Below are 20550 nucleotides of genomic sequence, written 5' to 3' on the forward strand. Positions count from 1 at the left end.
CCCTAATAGAAGGTACATTCCTGCCCTTATGGGCCAACTTTTGAGGGGCCCGGTTAAAATCTAAATGATTCTTGACTCTATAATTTTTGTTTCCTTAGCTATTCATTGATCTTTTTATAAAATAACCCAGCAACATCCAATAGCTCCCCTTGGATAGGGTGATAGAGATAGGTCCCTGTTGCCGGCAGCAGGCAAAGACAATGATTGTTGATCAATGAATCTGTCTATAGGGAAAAAGATCTATCACATGATAATGAATTGAAAGTCACTTGCCCCAGCTGCTTTGGCTTTATCCAGCCACTCGTGAGGACATGCTCTGTCTGGGGAAGTGGAGCCAGGTCTGAGCTGCACAAGCAGGGCAGGTAGTGTTGCAGCTCTCAGCTTCATTCTCCTCACCTGCGTGCGGAGTGGTGGGGTTGGTCGGGCCTCTGAGGACAGTGTGACTGTGTTTTGATACTCTCTTGCCTTTTATCCTCTGTGTGTTTGTCCTTTACAGGTGTTTCCCAGGGAAGTCATCAACTACACAGCTGAGAACATCTGTAAGTGGGCCTTAGAAAACCGAGAGATGCTCCTTCGATGGCTGCGACCCCACGGCGGAAAGAGTCTCCTGCTGAATAATGAACTGAAGAAAGGACCAGCCCTTTTTTTATTTATACCTTTTAATCCGTTAGCTGAAAATCATCCCTTAATAGATGAGGTAAGAGTCCTAATGATAAGAAATATCTCATAAGAAATAGGAAAACCTCATTTACTTGGACATTCTATGTTCAGAATAATTTCCATGAGGAGCTGAGTGGTTTCCAGGAGTGGCAGCTGTGTTCCTATGGCACTACTGCTTTCTCCTATAAAGGGACAGGAGAGACCATGCCTAGGATAGGATCCACCAGAGCCTCTCTGGCCACATTTACTGACAGCTGCTCAGGTCTGGGTGAGTCAGAGGGGATGGAAACCAAACCATACCTTTCTAGAGAGACCATATGTCCTCCTTTTTATGATTAATGTCAGGGAGTAGGACAGGGAATAGACCGCAGCACAGACAGAGTTTAGTGCGGCCTAGGAGTTGTTATTGTCCTGGGGTTTGCCCGGACTGCTGGCCATGGCCGTCCTCAGCCCGATACCCAGGAGCAGCAGTGCAGACATTGGAACCCCTTATCTTTCTAACCCTTTCTTGTCACAGATAGCCAGAGGCTGCTCCTCCCTCCTGCCTTTTCTGCTTCATCTGGTATACTCACTCTATCTGGATGTGAGTTTATTTTATACACGGTTCATTTGGAGCCACTTAGAGAGAGCAATAACAATCAGCAGAGAGCGCTTGGGATTGCTAAATTGTATTTACTGGGTTGTTGTTTTTTTCTTCCCTCAAGGATCCCTTAATTTGGCCAAAACCAATTTCAGACAGCCAGTGTACCGGACCAGCCAGGTTAACCAGACTCTGTCTCTCCCAAGCCTCTCTATGTGAGCCTAATGGTCTGCCTAGAGGGGATGCGGGGGCAGGGTTCTTGTCCAACCAGACCTCTCACTTCGTTCAAGTTATTATCCCTGCTGGGGGCAGCAAACTGAATGTTTGCTGCTTTCCTGGCTTAAGGGGAGAAGAGAGAAATGATGTAGCTTTGTTTCTTCTTTGATTAGCGAGTATTTGAAGTAATAAGATTTGATTTCTTTAGGATTTTTTTTTTTTTTTTTTTGCAGAGACAGCAAGAGTCAGAGGGATAGATAGGGACAGACAGACAGGAACGGAGAGAGATGAGAATCATCAATAATCAGTTTTTCATTGCGACACCTTAGTTGTTCATTGATTGCTTTCTCATATGTGCCTTGACCGTGGGACTACAGCAAACCAAGTAACCCCTTGCTCGAGCCAGTGACCTTGGGTCCAAGCTGGTGACCTTGGGTCCAAGCTTTGCTCAAACCAGATGAGCCTGTGCTCAAGCTCGGTCTCGAACCTGTGTCCTCCACATCCCAGTCCCATGCTCTATTCACTGTGCCACCACCTGGTCAGGCTAGAAAATCTTCACTACACATTTTATGAACTGAGACACTCTTCCAATTACTAGGCCTTGACCGCATCTAATAATGAGAGCTTTAGAGCTCTCTATAAGAAAGATGGGTTTTCAAGCAAGGTGTGGGGTTTTTACTTTAACATTTACAGTTTCCTTCTAGAGAATTGTGTCTGGTTTGGGCATGTTGGGGTCCTGGGTGGGGTGATATTTTGTGCACAAAGCCCGGGTCCTCTTTCAGGTGGTCGTGGTTGGATTTAGGCACCTAGTGCAAGGACACTTGCTTTCCAGCCCTTTGCTTCTGGCTGAGAATCCTTCCCCATCGTCCCTAACTCCTCTGTCTAGAGCCAGGTCTTCTTTTTTTTTTTTTTGGTACTTTTCCGAAGCTGGAAACGGGGAGGCAGTCAGACAGACTCCCACATGCGCCCGACCAGGATCTACCTGGCATGCCCACCAGGGGGCGATGTTCTGCCCATCTTGGGGCATCGCTCTGCCACAATCAGAGCCATTCTAGCACCTGAGGCAGAGGCCACAGAGCCATCCTCAGTGCCTGGGCAAACTTTGCTCCAGTGGAGCCTTGGCTGCGGGAGGGGAAGAGAGAGACAGAGAGGAAGGAGAGAGGGAGGGGTGGAGAAGCAGATGGGTGCTTCTCCTGTGTGCCCTGGCCGGGAATCGAACCCAGGACTCCTGCACGCCAGGCCGACGCTCTACCACTGAGCCAACCGGCCAGGGCCAGGTCTTCTTTTTATTATGGTTTTCTGGTGACTCCTTTCCTCAGGGCTCATGGGGTCGGGTCCCTGCACAGTGAATGGATTCCCTTAACCTATGTGTGTTTCAGGTTGCTGAAAACCAGGTGGCATCTTAGCAGTACTGGGCAATACTTGGCAAGCAAATTGTTCTGTGCAGTACAATTATGTCTGTTTCAGATCAGTTTAGCAAATGTCTACTATGCACCATGTCAGGGAGCCATGGAGGAGAAAGGGAGAGAAGACACAGTCTTGCTCTCATAGCCTCAGAGGTTTGTCCAGTAGGGGAGCAAGAGCCTGTTTATAATTCAAGGCAGAGGAAGGTGTGTCCCAGGAAGCTGGGGGCTGGGCAGGTGAGAGGTTGGGAGAGTTTGTGGGAGGGGCAGGGTGGCCAGGATTTTGAAGGGTTGATCTTGATGGGTTGAGAGAAACTTATGGGAAGGAACAGCTTGAGCAAAGGCACAGGATTGGGAAATTGCAGCAAGTTTAGGTTTTAGGAAATGGTGCAGGTTGTATAGCCCCTATAAATGGCTGATTGGAGAAAACCCAGGAAAAAAATGTTAGAAGAGAGGCCCCTGGGTGCTTCTTAGAGGACTTGAGCATTCATCTCAGCTGTCAAGGTCTCACTGACAGCGCAGGGATGTCAGCACTATGTGTTACTATTATTAAAGTTTTCCTGGCAACAGTGTTCCATGAAAGTGAGAAGTACTAAAATTCTGAACTTGGATGGTGGCAACAGGGATGGGAAGGGGGGGGAATGTGACCAGTGAAATAGTGACACATGACCACAAGTTACTAGTGGAAGGGGGAAGTAGTGAACACCACATTTTACAGGGTGAGTTCTAAACTCATCAGCTCCCTGAACACAAAGTAATTTAAGCCTTAATCCTTATTTTTCCATTACCGCCTTTAGGCCTAACTTTGGGCCGACAGCTGAGGAAGCTTACATTGTGAGAAGAGTGAGGTCATCGTGGAGTGAGGGTAGTAGAGTTGGGGGCTTGCCAAGCAAGGAAGCTTGAAGCAGCTGTAGTGGGAATGTGATAGTGGTAAGATCCAGCCATGTGGTGGCCACACTGTGAGGCCCAGTCCAGCACCAGGCACTGCTCCTAGACATGTGCCCACTCCTCCCACAGAGATCACAGCCTGCACCAGCTGTGACCCTGGTGTCTGGAGTTCTCGAGAGGTTGGAATACATCTCAGTTGCTTATCAAAAGAAATCCTTCCCGTGCCTGCAGTCTGCCTGACGTGGTTTAACTTGTACAGCGCTGCTTTGAGGCATTCGCAGTGAGTCTCCTGAGCTAAGGTGTGGTTATCTTGTTCAGACTTACAGATTCTCTGTTTAAAGAAACGGAATGGGGCAGTTACAGTTTAAACATTTAAAGTTATTTGCCAAATTTTTCTTATTAGCTCAACATGAAATTAAATATGACATCAAGTGATTTACATATTTTATGTAACTGCCTATTATGGAAAAGGAATGTGAAGTTAAAAAGCATTCACTTTATTAAGAATTCCTCATTCTTCAAGAGCATTACTCTATACAAAATATTTCCTTCAATTAAAAATATCCAGCCTTGGCAAATTAGTTTAGTCGGTTAAGAGCGTCATCCCAAAACCACAAGGTTGAGGGTTTGATCCCTGGTCAGTGCACATGTGGGAAGCAACCAGTGAGTGCACAACTGAGTGGAACAACAAATGAATGCTTCCCTTCCCCTCCCCTCTCTCTTTCTTCCTCTCTCTCTCTAAAAAAAAAACCAAAAAAAAAAAAAACGCCCTGGCTGGATAGCTTGGTTGGTTGGAGCGTCATCCCGAGCGTGGAGGTTGCTAGTTCTATTTCCCAGTCAGAGCACATACAGGAGCAACTTGACGTTCCTGTCTTTCTCTCCCTGCCTCTCAAAAAAGAAAAAAGAAAAATAAAGAAAAAAAGAAAAAATCCTTGACCCTGTCCGGGTTTCTCAGTGGATAGAGCATTGTCCCAGTGCACCAAGTTTGCAGGTTTGATGCCCAGTCAGGACATGTATGAGAAGCAAAGTAAGTGCACAACTAAATGGAATGAGTTGATGCTTCTCTCTCTCTCTCTCTCTCCTCCCTCCCTCCCTCCCTCCCTTTCTCTCCTTTGACCCCCTTCTCTCTTCATGCCCCTTGAGCATTCATCTCAGCTGTCAAGGTCTCACTGACAGCGCAGGGATGTCAGCACTATGAGTTACTATTATTAAAGTTTTCCTGGTAACAGTGTTCCATGAAAGCGAGAAGGAGAATTTAAGAATATATATCTTTGATATGGCTGCTTTGTTTGTGAGAGATAAGACTGAAAAAGATGAGGGAGGGAGAGTTTTTAGGGAATTTTGCTGCCCTTAATATACTCCTACTTGGACTTTTTGTAAAGAATTCCAGTAAGTACTTGAATTTGGGGGTGACTAGAGGACATGGGTGGGAGTAGTATTGTACTGTTGTCTTTGCTGTAAAGCAATACCAAGATGGGGCCAGAGGGCAGCTGGGCTCTTTATGGATCGTATAGGCCTGACCTTGTTAGTATAATGTGCTGTCAGAGCTTTATCTAAAAAGGGCTGAGAGGTTTATGTGGGGTGAAGAAATAAAACACAGGTTTACCATCTAAAGTGACCCTTTATCCCCCCAAGATCTATGCAAGCTATTTTCCTGTGCAAATGTCTTGAATTAACTTTCTCTATAAATATCATATGTTATAAAACATGGGTTTTTTTGAAATTGGAAAAGCACTCATTAAGTGGATTTTGCACACGCACAAACACACCACATACATTTAATGAAAGGAAATCCTGAATGGCTTAACTTTTTAACTCCCTGTGGCAAGATCTGATCCAAGTCAGCATATGAATCCACTTTAGAGAATAAATACATATTAGATTATAAGACTTGCTCGTCTTTCCCATGAAACTGGGTGAGTGGTGGGTGGGGGAAGATAGTTTGGAAATGAAAGAATCTTGGAATGAAATGTAAATCTAAATGACTAATACTGGTCTGAGGGTAAGCGGTTAATCTTACCAGGAAACAGGAACATGGACATTACCCTGAGATGCCACTTGTTCACTTGTTCATTGAGTATTTGTTTTGTGCCTGGCTTTGTACTAGGCTCCTCAGATAGGATAAATCCAACATGGTCCCTGCCCATGAGGATTGATAGCTTGTGGGGAGCAAGGGCGTCTCAGCAGGCACTCACGAGATACTCTGGGAAGGGCTTTTGGGACCCTGACGATGCAGAATCCAACTCTTCCGGGGTGAGTGTAGGGGAAACTTTTCTGAAGCAGCCACCCTGGTGGTGCTGGGTCTTGGAGACAGTTTTGAGGTTTGTTAGATGGAGGAGGTCCCAACTAGGCCTCTAAAGGCATGGCATTTTGAGAGGGCCTGTTGTGGTCTAAAGAGCGTGAGGTCATCCTGGAAAGGCACACACAGGCCAGGCTGGGTTAGGTTTTCTGCTACAGATATAATGCCACTTGCCAGAGGAGTCATGCTTAGTTGTATTTTTTTTATTTTTTTTTCATTTTTCTGAAGCTGGAAACAGGGAGAGACAGTCAGACAGACTCCCGCATGCGCCCGACCGGGATCCACCCGGCACGCCCACCATGGGGCGGCGCTCTGCCCACCAGGGGGCGATGCTCTGCCCATCCTGGGCGTCGCCATATTGCGACCAGAGCCACTCTAGCGCCTGGGGCAGAGGCCGAGGAGCCATCCCCAGCGCCCGGGCCATCCTTGCTCCAATGGAGCCTTGGCTGCGGGAGGGGAAGAGAGAGACAGAGAGGAAAGCGCGGCGGAGGGGTGGAGAAGCAAATGGGCGCTTCTCCTGTGTGCCCTGGCCGGGAATCGAACCCGGGTCCTCCGCACGCTAGGCCGACGCTCTACCGCTGAGCCAACCGGCCAGGGCCTAGGGTTGTATTTTTAAAAATATATGGCCACAGTGTGCAGGTTCATTGACAGCAGGGGCAAGAAAAGAGTGACAGTTGAGGGCCTGAATTAAGCCAGTGGGCATAGGGATGCAAACGACGGGTCTGCTTTACTAGGCTGATGTCAGAGTTGGCTGGATTTGAGGCCTGCAGTGACACAGGAGAAGTTGAAGATCAACTGATTTTCCCGGTTTGATGATGCTCTGTTCCCGAAGAGGCTGGGCACAGGAGGACAAAGAGGTTATAGGGGAAGGCAAGATGGATGGATGTGGTTGAAACAGGGTGAATTCACAGCCTGTGAGGCATGCATTTATTTGGAAACCTCTGGTATGAGATACTTTGATCCATTCATTAGGTATTTGGCAAGTTTTTAGATTATTAGTTTAGATCAGGGGTAGTCAACCTTTTTATACCTCCTGCCCACTTTTGTATCTCTGTTAGTAGTAACATTTTCTAACCGCCCACCGGTTCCACAGTAATGGTGATTTATGAAGTAGGGAAGTAACTTTACTTTACAAAATTTATAAAGCAGAGTTACAGCAAGTTAAAGCATATAATAATAATTACTTACCAAGTACTTTATGTTGGATTTTCACTAAGTTTGGCAGAATAAATCTTTATAAAACAACTTACTATAGTTAAATGTATCTTTATTTATATAAATACTTTGGTTGCTCCACTACCGCCCATCATGAAAGCTGGAACGCCCACTAGTGGACAGTAGGGACCAGGTTGACTACCACTGGTTTAGATGAAGAAAGGCATCCTTTGGAGGAGTGTTACAGATATAAAGGAAAATGCATTCAACTGGGAGTTGAGATATAAATTCTGTTCCCATGCTTGACCAGGTGGTGGTGCAGTGGATAGAGCATCAGCCTGGGATGCTCAGGACCCAGGTTCGGAACCCTAAGGTTGCCGGCTTGAATGCGGTCTCATTTGGCTTGAATGCAGGCTTATCCGGCTTGAGTGTGGGATCGTAGACATCACCCTGTGGTCACTGGCTCAGCTGGAACCCTCCCTCCCCTGTCAAGGCACATATGAGAAAGCAATAAATAAACAACTAAAGTGCCACAACTACAAATTAATGCTTCTCATCTTTCTCCCTTCCTGTCTGTCTGTCCCTGTCTTCCCCCTTCCCCAAGTAAATAAATTCTGTTCCCAGATTTTTAACAACCTGGTTATATATCATAGGGTGAGCCACTTCATCCCTCCAGGCTTCATCTTGTCATATGGTAGGTAGGCTAAGACAATGACCCTAAGACCCCTTTTATATCTAAACAGTTCACTATTAATAGAATGACATGTTCTGAAAATAATATTCTTTATTAATAGATTTTGGTGTGACTGCTTCCTATTTGACACCTGCTTCTGGCCAGGATTTTAACTTGTGAAAGATTAGGATGCTTTCCAGGCCTAACAGCTACAGGGTCTGTCTCTTTTGGTCATCCCCATGACTCTCACGCACTATACCCTATGTTTCAGATCACCGAAGTGGCCTTGGAGTACAACAACTGTCATGGGGACCAGGTGGTGGAGCGGCTCCTTCAGCACCTGCGGCGAGTGGATGCCCCAGTGTTCAAATCTCTGGCATCTGAGCTCCCAGCCCAGTTGCTAGACCCACCACTGATAACTGCGTCTCCCTGCTGCAATACTGTGGTACTGCCCCAATGGCACTCCATCTCCAGGACCCACAATGTCTGTGAACTATGTGTCAACCAGACGGCCGTGGGCATTAGGCCGACCTCAGTCAGTGTGCCACAGTGCAGCTTTCTCGAGATGGCAGCAGCTCTGGATTCTTTCTACCTCAAGGAGCAGGCCTTTTATCATGTGGTGTCAGACAGCATGGAGTGTAGCAATTTTCTGAGTTCCTACAGCCCTTTCAGCTACTACACTGCATGTTGCAGGACCATGAACAGAGGTGTGATGGGCTTCATTAATTCTGAACCAGATGTCTTCAAATCCCCGAACATTGCATTTTCTTCCCTCGAGAAGGAATGTGAGATTGCTCCCCCAGGTGCCATTCCTCACATTGAGGAGAACAGGCATGTCTTTCCTGAAGCGGACGTGAACAGCACAAACTTCACAGGCCTGAGCTGCAGAACCAATAAGACTCTGAACCTCTACCTGCTGGATTCAAACTTGTTTTGGTTGTATGCGGAACGGCTGGGTGCTCCTAGCACCACCAGGGTGAAAGAATTCGCTGCCATTGTTGATGTGAAAGAAGAGTCTCACTATATCTTGGATCCAAAACAAGTTCTTATGAAGTTCACCCTAGGTACTATAAAGCACTTTACTGCCCCAAACAATACGTTTGTGTAACTTCATATTGGTAACTTTTATAGGGATCTCATTACATATAGTCATGGGGGTGATGTTAGCTCTTTAGCTCATTTGAATAGGTTGTAATTGGTCATAATTTACAGGAAGCTGATTTTGTCTGTTGAATGGAACAGAAACTTTTTAACTTCAGATTTTGGGTAAGTTTGCTATTTAGCACTTGGGGATTAAGAGTCCAGTGTTCCAGATGGACTCTTGTCACATTTCTAAGGTAGGAGGAGCTGCATTTGTTTGGAACCTTGCCACTGTGACAGCCCTTCTGGTGCAAATGTCCAAAGGGGCTGATGAGCATGAGTCCCAATAGCAGCTCCGTTCTCAAGTAACTTACACAGAAAGCAGTGGTACAATAAAACCACCAGTCCTTTTTGTCTCAAAGATTTAAATGTGTAAATGTCCAGGCCTAATTTGTTCTGCTTCTAAGGGTTGGGAAATGATGGTATGACCTGAGTGCCTAGATTACTAAAACAAGTGACAAGTGCAGTAAACAGTATCAGATTACAAACCAGCAAAACTCACTTTTTTGGGGTGTAAGACCCAAGTACAAGGAAGAGCTTGCCCTTGGGGAAGGTTGGGGCTTGGCAGCTGCAGTATCTAACTCACACTGCCCTGTTCCCAGGACTTTGCTAACATCTTTGATGTACACACAAGGAAGTGAGCATTCAAAAGCCGTATTAGTTCAGCCTTGTTGGAAACGGGGGGAAATCAGTGTTTGCCAAATGGAGACAGGAGGAATTTGGTAGGGAAGGAAACCTTTTGTTTTCAAGTTCTAGAAACTATGACAAGAGTAAACTTGGGGCCCCTAAATAACAGTCCTTTTAGCTGTCTTTTTTTAAGTCCAGGTGAAGCGTGTTTCTTAGACACATTTGAAAAGGCTTCTGTATATACTGATTTTTATTTATAACAATGTATTATAAGCATGAAGGCTCTTGAGTGTTTAAAGGACCCTATGTGACCAGTCACTTTATTAAATGCGTACTCTATTACTTTTACAAATTGTTCCTAATTCATGTTTTCTAAAGTTACATTTTGGTGTATGGAGTTTACTTTTTTTTTTTTTTTATCACTACAGTGGGGTCTTTTATTTATTTTTATACTTATCATGCCATGAATTCATAGGGAATGGGTTCCAGCAACTCAGGCTCCTTTCCACTGGTTCTCACAAAGTGTGCTTCTCTGGGTGGAGCAGGCTGTCGCTTCAGCTGAACCCAGGTACCTTTCTCTTTGGCTTCCTTCTTTTTCTGGTCATTTTCCTTCACACATTTCAAGAAGCTATCTCGGCTCTTAGAGTGCTTAATATGCTCAATACGTACATTCATTCTCTTGGCAAGAATCTTGCCCTTAACTTGTTTGTTCACAACAATGCCCATGCATGCTGGGTGACATTGTAGACTCTTCCAGTTTTGCCATGGTAACATTTGTGGGGCATCCTTTTTGAGCAGTGCCCATTCCCTTAAAGTCTACAATATCACCTTTCTTGTAGATTCACATGTATGTGGCCAGAGGAACAACTCCATGTTTTCTGAAAGGCCTGGAGAACACGTGCCGGGTGCCTCTCCTCTTTCCTTTTGTGTTGGTCATTTTGGCGAATTACTGGAAGATGGCGGATCCCTGGAGTTTTCTTAAAATGAAACGAGCCTGTATTGTTTAAGTGTTTTTTGGATTTTCTGAATTCTATTCAGTTATACCCAAGCACTCAATGAGCTCATAATGTGTTCACTTTGAATTTAAGGGTAATCTGAAATAAGGCGTCTTAAGATTTCTTTTCATCTTCTGTACCTATTCTGAAACATTGAGCTCAGTTGCTCTTTGTCCTGTAGTTGGTGACAAAATGTATGAGTCCTTATAAAAAAAAACACCTACTGAGTGTCATTGTCAATTTGGAGAGTTGACTCATAAATCAGTTGTCTCTGCAGCAGCCTCAGAATTTAGGCTTTATTCAGATTAGGAAATAATTTTTGGTTTTGTTTCAGAAACATAGCCAACTAAGTGTTATTCAGGGCCAGTGATGAATTCTCTTTAGCATTCTCATGACAGTCTTCACTTCCTCTCCCTCTGCAGAACATTGCATTGTGCACTAGGACCTCAACATGGAGAGAGTTAGACAAGAGAAAAATAAAACTCAGATTAGTGCTGCTGCAGATATACAGTGCTGTTTACAGAGAGGATAAAACTGAGTATTAAACACCTAATACAATACAGTAGAATAGCACAGTTATTGAATTTATAGTAATACTTAAATGTCTTAGTATTGTAGGTTGAATTCTCTTAAAATTTTGTGCTATGTTGATGATTTATGCAATCTCAGGTGTCTATTTTTGGACCAGTCTTGTTAAGAAAAAACAGAATAACATTCCTAGTCTGAATATTAGAGCATCTAACAATGCGCATGGCATTTTGTTTTCTGAATTACTTTCTGCTGAGTTATTAGCACCAAAGCTAAACCTGATCCACCCTGGGCAGCTGTGTTCGGGGTTTGCGTGTAGGTGAATTGTTAAAACTGTGAGCCTGTGAAGTCATCCCAGTTTTTAAAATGTAGAATGTAAAGTAGGCCAGCTACTCTCCTTGTACTTAGAAAAGAGTTGATCTCATTTTCTCTTTATTTTTAGAGTCTTTTATTCAAAACTTCAGCGTTCTCTACAGTCCCTTGAAAAGGCATCTTATTGGAAGTGACTCTGCTCAGTTCTCTTCTCAGCATTTAATCACTGAAGTAACAACTGATACTTTTTGGGAAGTAGTCCTTCAAAAGCAGGTACAGAATCACAAAAGAGGCAAAAGTCAAGCCATCTGTCCCTATTAAAATTATTTCTGAAGCTATAATTACTGGGGTGAGTAATTGGTTTTGATGTACAGATTAGCCATGTGACAGTCTAACTACAGAACGTGTGAATTACATGTGATTTTCGAATTGAAAGAAGTCCTTAAAAAGCACATCATTGGAAAAATCTGAAGTTTAATTTTTTTCACGATAATGTATACATAAGCTGCATTTATTGAATGCCTACTGGGTTTTAAGGTGAGGCCTGAGAAGCCCATTTCCCAGACACCAGTCACAGCCATCTCCCCCTTCTTACAGGACGTTTTGCTGCTTTATTACGCACAGTGGTGTGGCTTCTGTCCATCTCTCAATCATGTCTTCATCCAGCTAGCTCGCCTCCTGCCAGCGGATACATTCACTGTGGCAAGGTAAGGAAGCCTGTTGTACAGCACCCTGGGCTGTGTTTCCGTCTTCACTCTTCCTTACAGCTTAGCCATATGGTTTGCAAGGATCTGCCTATTTTTTATTAACCTTGGGGAAAGCTTGGTTGAATTTGTCAGCTTAAAGTCATGAGCAAAACCTTATTTTAACCAAAGATTTCCAGATGAATTCTGATTGTTTTTTCCACGATGTTGCATATGTTTAACCCTGATTGAATTCGTGGGGCGGGGGAGGGGGTGAGTGGAGTTCTGTGAGAGCAGTGCTGACTGGGGCGCTAGGACAGCCCCCTCGAGTGGCCAGCTTCCTGCAATGCCCCAGGAAGGTGCCTTGGCCGGTGGAAGGGGTCAGTCCCTGATGTTCTGCCAGCCGGCCTTGGGACCTATAGCCGTCTCTCCACCGGGCCTCGTTTCCTTCATTGGTAAATGAAAAGGAAGGATAGGTTGATATCCACATGTCCTAGTTTTGTGATCCTGTGGATACTATATGTGGACTCTTTAGTAAATCATTGTTTCGTAAAACAAGGCTTACGTAAAGAGCTTTTTAATAAAGTAATAAGCAGTTTTTTGGGGAAAATTATTTAGATATAAGGTTTATCCTCTCTCTCCCTCCAAAAAACACTCCAAATAGATTAGAATTAAATATAAAAGGTCAAATCATAAAAAAAAAAGAAAGAAAATGGACTGTTAGATTTGCTAGTTCCTTTGAGAGATGGAAACTTTCCAAAGTGAAGTAGTTAAAAAAAATAATGAAAGAAAAATGAACAAATTCCACTAGAAAAATGTGCACTGAAAATAAATAAGGAAAACACTAAAAAAGGATAATAGCCGTATTTTATGGCATATACATTTCGCCTATTCTATATGCTACAACTGATCATTAGAGCCAAATTTGAGGAGTTACAGTGCTGAGAGATTTTTGTACATACATATTATGACTTCATCCCCTAATATTCGCAAAGCAGGCATGAGTATCACTCCCTTTTTATTGAGGAAAAGGCTGAGGCATAGGAAGATTAGGAACTTGCCCAGAGTCCTTCCAACCTGTAAGTGAGAGACCAGGATTCAGAATCAGGTGTTCATACTCCAGACGCTAAAAATTTAAAATAGTTTTAGAAACTGCTGAGAAGAAACTGGTTCATACAGTGAAGTATTATTCAGTCTTAAAAAGGAAGGGAATTCTGCCTGGCCTGTGGTAGCACAGTGGACAGAGCGTCGACCTGGAATGTTGAGGTTGCTGATTCAAAACTCTAGGCTTGCCCAGCTAAGGCACATACGACAAGCAGCAAGCATGCAGTGAACACCTAAAGTGAAGCTACTATGAGTCGATACTTCTTGCGCCCCACCCCCTCTGTAAATTCAATAAATAATATCTTTTTTTAAAAAGGAAGGGATACTGACACACGACCGCATGAGTGAACCTTGAGAACATTAATGCTAGGCAAAATAAAGACATAAAATGACAAGTACAGTATGGTTCTTGAAGCGCCTAGAGTAGTCTGATTCATAGAGACAGAAATGGTGATTGTCAGGAGTTGCAGGGAGGGGGAATGGGGAGTTGTTTAGGGTTTTTTTTTGTGTTTTTTTTTTTGTATTTTTCTGAAGCTGGAAACGGGGAGAGACAGTCAGACAGACTCCCGCATGCGCCCGACCGGGATCCACCCGACACGCCCACCAGGGGCTACGCTCTGCCCACCAGGGGGCGATGCTCTGCCCCTCCGGGGCGTAGCTCTGTTGTGACCAGAGCCACTCTAGCACCTGGGGCAGAGGCCAAGGAGCCATCCCCAGCGCCCGGGCCATCTTTGCTCCAATGGAGCCTCGCTGCGGGAGGGGAAGAGAGAAACAGAGAGGAAGGAGAGGGGGAGGGGTGGAGAAGCAGATGGGCGCCTCTCCTGTGTGCCCTGGCCGGGAATCGAACCCAGGACTTCTGCACGCCAGGCCGACGCTCTACCACTGAGCCAACCGGCCAGGGCCTATGGAGTTGTTTTAATGAGTTTGTTTTGCAAGGTGACTGTTGCACAGCAATATGAATTAATAACACTGAACCATACTCTTAGAAATGATTAAGATCTTAAGTTTTGTGTTGCATATATTTTACTACAATAAGAAAAGTGGGGGCCCTGGCCGGTTGGCTCAGCGGTGAAGCGTCGGCCTGGCGTGCGGGGGACCCGGGTTCGATTCCCGGCCGGGGCACATAGGAGAGGCGCCCATTTGCTTCTCCACCCCCCCCCTCCTTCCTCTCTGTCTCTCTCTTCCCCTCCCGCAGCCGAGGTTCCATTGGAGCAAGGATGGCCCGGGCGCTGGGGATGGCTCCTTGGCCTCTGCCCCAGGCGCTGGAGTGGCTCTGGTCGCGGCAGAGCGAAGCCCCAGAGGGGTAGAGCATCGCCCTCTGGTGGGCGGAGCATCGCCCCTGGTGGGCGTGCCGGGTGGATCCCGGTTGGGCGCATGCGGGAGTCTGTCTGACTGTCTCTCCCTGTTTTCAGCTTCAGAAAAATACAAAAAAAAAAAAAAAAAAAAGTGAGGTAGAAGGGCTGTGGAGAAACAGCTGAGAGGGATTCCAGTGTGAACAAGGGACATGAACAGATTTCTCATGTAAGTGAGGAATCTGTAATCTAATAAATGTAAATTAAAACAATAACAAAGTGTAGTTTATACTTATTAACAAATGCTTCTAAGGTACAAACTTTTTTTGATAAAGTGAAATTAGCATAGTCAGATGTAGCTACTAGAATAAGTAAATTGGCGTAACCCTTTTGGAAAGCATTTTAGCAGCACTTTGTAAGAAATAACAAAAATGATTATACATTTTTGACCCAGTTCATTTCACTTTGGGGAATTAAGAGGACTTCATTTGTAGCATGAGCTCGTCATATTAACCTTATTTATATACAACAGTAAAGGAATGGTTAAATAAAGTATGAGCATTTGATGGGATTTTTGCCCATTCATTAAAACAATGTTTTGCATATAATTAATTCAAAAGTATAGAGCATGAAATATATGGCTATTGCTCATAACAGTGTGTAGTCATCTATACCAAGCCTGAATGAGAGTCCCAGAACGAAAGTCCTGATTAGCCCAACAGAATTCTGAGTGGATGTTTACAGATGATTTTCTTTTAACTTTATAGTTTGGTATTTCTTTGAAGTAAAAAATAGGAGGAAAAAAGCATTTGATTATAGAATCAAGTGTTCAACACTTGCTTAAAAAATGGAACTCTAATGTTTTAAGGAGGCAGGCGTGTCATTTTATTAGTAAAGCTGTTTAAAACCATTATAATTTGGTTATGTCTTTTTTTTTTTTTTTACGGAGACAGAGAATGAGTCGGAGAGAGGAATAGATAGGGACAGACAGACAGGAACGGAGAGAGATGAGAAGCATCAATCATCAGTTTTTCGTTACAACACCTTAGTTGTTCATTGATTGCTTTCTCATATGTGCCTTGACCGTGGGCCTTCAGCAGACCGAGTACACAAACACCTTGCTGGAGCCAGCAACCTTGGGTCCAAGCTGGCGAGCTCGGGGTCTCGAACCTGGGTCTTCTGCATCCCAGTCCGATGCTCTATCCACTGCGCCACTGCCTGGTCAGGCTGTTATGTCATTTTTTAAAAGTGAACTTCATCCTTTTGGACAAATGCATGGCACTAATTCTGCCCCTCCAGTACTTTCTGAAAACTTCCATCAAGTTAATGAGTCAAAACATTTCCATCTTTTGTGTGCACTATTTGTGGGAATAGGGCTGAGGGGCCCTCTACCAGTGCCCTCCTTCTAGACTGTCCTTATTTGCTCATCTGAGCAGCCCCCCCCCCCGGGGGGGGAGGTTGCTGCATGCCCCACTCATAGCTATAGCTGTAGTAGAGGCTGCCACCTAGTTCAACAGTAATTAACACAGATAAATTGCATAATTTAGCTCAGATGTCATTTTCTATATTAGTAAATTAATTTTAAGTCTTCTAAAAAAATATACCTTTTGGGTCTCCATCTAGATTTACAAAATATAAAATACAGTATTTCTTTTCCAGTTTTTTCATCTTCAGAGAGACTTGGTGTATTTTGCACAGTGATTTCCTTTGTTTTTCCAGAGCTAATTCAGGGATTAAGAACTTGGCCAGATCTGGTCAGGTGGGTGAAGTATTCCTGAGGTGTCAGTGAGGCACTTTTGGGGAAGTGCATTTATCCACTAAGTGAGGTGGAAAGATTCATGTCCTAGAAGGATCAGTGCTGTCTGCATGAGCTGTGCCCAGCTTAACCCGATGTTGCCCCTCTGAGAAGGGGCTGGCCGCAGATGGTGTAGGTTTCACAGGTATTTGAGAAGGTTCTTTCAGGGAAGAGTTTCTTGGCAGGTTTTTTACTTTTTGTTTTTTTCCTTTTCTAGGATTGATGTATCTCAGAATGATCTTCCTTGGGAATTTATGGTTGACCGTCTTCCTACTGTCTTATTTTTTCCCTGTAACAGGTAATACAGAAGTGTTTCAGTATCTGGGCAGATGGGATTCTTTTGCTGAAAATGAAGTGGTGTTAAGATACTTTTATAGAAGTCAAATGTAAATCATTAGTTATTACTAAACTATTTTGAATAAAACGTATTCATAAAAAGATGTTATTAGGGACAAAAGAGGAAAGGGCTTTGATGTCATGGTATCAGCTATGGTGTATTTTGGGAAGAAGTTTGCCCCTCCTAGAGGGTGTGTTTTACCACGTCAGAGCTCATTCACTTTCTTGGCCTTAGGCCCATCCAGGGTGCCAGGATGGACAGCAGAGAACCCCTCATTCCTGTGGACAAACCAACAGGCGGCTGTTGAGCCTTACGGGATGTCTCTGCCCTGCCTGCCCAAACTTGTGAATGTCATTTCTCATTGAGCTCTGTCCATGAGTTCCTTGTCCTTTTTTGTAAGGAGGAAGTAGGGGTCAAGGAGCCTTCTCCGCAAGTGTGCAGACCTCTGTGAACATCTGCCATGGGGTTGTCACCCAGATCCCTCACATTTGTCTGAGTGGTACTTCCAAGTTCCGTGGTTACTGCAGCTGCCCTCAAAGCCCAGCAGTCAGGGTTGGGACATTAGCAAAGCAGATGCAATTTGGCAGTTAGCAAATGTGGATATGGATGTTTTGGTAGAAAGGGAAATTAACCCTTGGCCTTTCAAAGCTGATACACCAGATGTTCTCTCCCTTTTTACAGATTCCTCTTTGTTTTTAAAAGGATGGGTCCTCTAGGACCCAGTCACATGGCTTTGACAGTACCTTTACTGGGGAAAAGCATTTGCTAGATTATTCCAGCGAGGTCCCTAACTCACATGTGACATTTACCGTGTTAATTTCCTGTGTTCACTTTGCCATTTATTGCAGCCACTGCTGTGCTTTTTGTGTTTCACCCAGCAAGTGCTTCCTTCATATGTATTGAATCATTTCCTTGTTTTTTCCTCTTTATCTCAAAGAATTTTTTCTAGAATACTTCCTGTGCTAATAGGGTCTTGTCAGATCACACACTAAAAACAGAGCGTGACTCACCCTGTTCTGCTGATTGTGTCGTGATGAGCCTTTTTCTTTCTAAGAAGCTTTAGAGAGCCATACAGTCATGGAACCATGGACCATAACACGAGCAGTTCCATCTGTGTGGGACAGAGGTTGGGCATAAAGTTTAATGGAACATAATTTTGGAATTCCAAACAAGTTTAGAAAAGTATTAAAGTCATAACATCCAGCACTGGCCCTTGCATAAAGAAGTTCTCAGCAACTAGAATCCATGAATATGTATTAAGAGAGACCAGGAAACACACACAGAGACTTGGTGGCAGGGGGTTGTGTGTTTGGTGGCCTAAGTGGCTTGCGTGCCTTTTATTCTAAAGGTGCCTGATGTGTAGTCAGCACGAAGGTGAGATTGTTATCTGAACCCGCGTTGGGGTCACCACAGCTCCTTACTATTTTACTTGAATTGAAAAGTGAAGAAGATAAATATTGAACATGAAAAAACTAGTTCTATTTTAATGGAAAGAGCTCGCTTAGCAAATCAGAGCCTTACTGCTTTGGAGTGGAATATTCTTATTTCTTCAAAGTAAATGATAGAAATGAAGAGAGCTCCTCATTATCTGGACCAAAGTGAATGTTCAGTTTACCCTGAAGGTAAATGGGCAGAGGATAAGCTGACAGCTTGTAAAAGGGGAAAAGGAAAAGACCAATTGATAACATATAATAAGACCTTTTTCATGGTACACAAGCTTATGCTATTTTTTATTATTATTTTTTTAATAAATAAATTTTTATTAATTTTAATGGAGTGACAATAAATCAGGGTACATATATTCAAAGAAAACATGTCCAGGTTATCTTGTCATTCAATTATGTTGCATACCCATCACCCAAAGTCAGATTGTCCTTTGTCACCTTCTATCTAGTTTTCTTTGTGCCCCTCCCCCTCTCCCTCCTTCCCCCCCCCCCCAACCACCACACTCTTGTCCATGTCTCTTAGTCTTGTTTTTATGTCCCACCCATGTGTGGAATCCTGCAGTTCTTGTTTTTTTCTGATTTACTTATTTCACTCCGTATAATGTTATCAAGATCCCACCATTTTGTTGTAAGTGATCCGATGTCATCATTTCTTATGGCTGAATAGTATACCATGATGTATATGTGCCACATCTTCTTTATCCAGTCTTCTATTTTTTTTTTACAGTGATTAAAGCCTTTAAGCAATCTCTTGGCCAATACAGCAAGAATCCATAAAAGAGTAGTGTCCTTAACATGTTCACCAAGTCCAAATTGGCCCCAACACCATGCCAAGTCCCTGATAAATGCAACCCAACCCCAGTTCAGTCTGTTAGGAGCTGTCCCAAGGAGCAGGAGTCCAGGAAAAGTCCACATCCAGGAAAAGTCCACATGGCACTGGAATTGTTGTCACAATTCTATACTTTGCAGCTCACGTCCAAGTCCCAATAACCGCTGCTTCTAGCTGGTAATGATTCAGGTAGACTGGAAAAGCCATCTGCAGCATGTGTGGAGATGGAGCTTCTGTTCTCCTCTGCCTGGAGAGATGAGACCAGGTTGCTTTTCCCTGGAGCTCTGCGACTGTGGCTTGGTAAAGAGAACGTTGGGATACACTCAGCTGGGTGGCAAAGGTAGATTCATAATAGAAGTTGGCAAAAGGGGGAAAAAGAGCTCTAAATTAGGAGTAGGTCCCAGCCTGAAATATGAGTGGGGCATTGAGGTAGGAGGAATAAAGGAAACACTATATATTCAACAAAGCAGCAGAAAATAGGACTATCAACACCCACAACAGAGATCTTCGAGGGAAGAATAAAAAACCTGACTATTCAGGCAAGACATAGTTAAGTGGCCCTTGTGCAAATGAGATCAGTTTACCTGCTTCTTGGAAGAAATACCCTAGGCTCGTCCACAGTGTCGTAGATGGGGCTGACGGCCCAAGCTTATGCTATTTTTAGTGAGAAGAATATAAAAGTGTGTGTGTTTTGATAAAATATACATTTACACTGGTTAAAATGAGTGCATATGCTAAGAAAAGATATCAAGATATTGACAATGATTATTTTGGAGCAGTGAGGATTACAAGTGATCTGGGGGTGCCTCTTGTGTGCTTTTTATATCTATTGCAAATTGTCTTCAGTGAGCACATATTCTTTTTTATCGTCATGTAAAAGAAACCATGTGAAAGAGCTTGCTCTCTGCCACAGTGTGCAGCCCGGGCCACCCCTGCTCCTGCTGGGCCAGCCTTCCTCAGTACGATAGCCCCTTCTCTGGAGTAGATACCTCACACCCTCAGTATGATAGCCCCTTCTCTGGAGTAGACACCTCACACCCTCAGTATGATAGCCCCTTCTCTGGAGTAGATACCTCACACCCTCAGTATGATAGCCCCTTCTCTGGAGTAGACACCTCACACCCTCAGTATGATAGCCCCTTCTCTGGAGTAGATACCTCACACCCTCAGTATGATAGCCCCTTCTCTGGAGTAGACACCTCACACCCTCAGTATGATAGCCCCTTCTCTGGAGTAGACACCTCACACCCTCGTTCTCATTTTTATATTTGGCCTTTTCATGCCAGAGGTGCATAAACATGCTCCTAGTGAATTTAGAGGAGAGTCAGATCAACAGTGGGACCTTTACTACCACATTTTCAAAGTGATTACTCTTCTGGAAGCAGTTTGTTGACACTGTGTGCTTGCTACTTTAAAAAGTTGGGAAGCATTTTAGCACTCCCTTTAGGGAGATTCATGAAGATTGTTCCAGGAACTCTAAAATGACATGCTTAAAAATGTTGTTTTCTGTCCGGTAACTGTCTCCGGACAAACGCACAAGTCTTAGCCGCTCTTTCCCCGGGGGACAATTCACTTTTACTGTCTGCCCA

At 44.1% G+C, this 20550-nt stretch overlaps 1 protein-coding gene and 1 pseudogene across 4 annotated transcripts in view; one reads left to right on the top strand and one right to left on the bottom strand.

Moving 5' to 3' along the window:
• The window catches only part of TXNDC11 (thioredoxin domain containing 11), a 70191-nt gene that overhangs the window by 46391 nt on the left and 3250 nt on the right, over positions 1–20550 (top strand). For all 4 annotated transcript variants that reach the window (XM_066382596.1, XM_066382597.1, XM_066382599.1 and 1 more), the window contains 5 exons: positions 497–697; positions 8146–8938; positions 11607–11749; positions 12074–12183; positions 16568–16648. In XM_066382596.1, coding sequence (XP_066238693.1) covers positions 497–697; positions 8146–8938; positions 11607–11749; positions 12074–12183; positions 16568–16648 — 1328 coding nt within the window. The remainder of the gene's footprint in view (positions 1–496; positions 698–8145; positions 8939–11606; positions 11750–12073; positions 12184–16567; positions 16649–20550) is intronic.
• Positions 10077–10602, bottom strand: LOC136403634 (large ribosomal subunit protein eL21-like; annotated as a pseudogene).

This window comes from Saccopteryx leptura, chromosome 4 (assembly GCF_036850995.1).
Source record: "Saccopteryx leptura isolate mSacLep1 chromosome 4, mSacLep1_pri_phased_curated, whole genome shotgun sequence".
Lineage (NCBI taxonomy): Eukaryota > Metazoa > Chordata > Mammalia > Chiroptera > Emballonuridae > Saccopteryx > Saccopteryx leptura.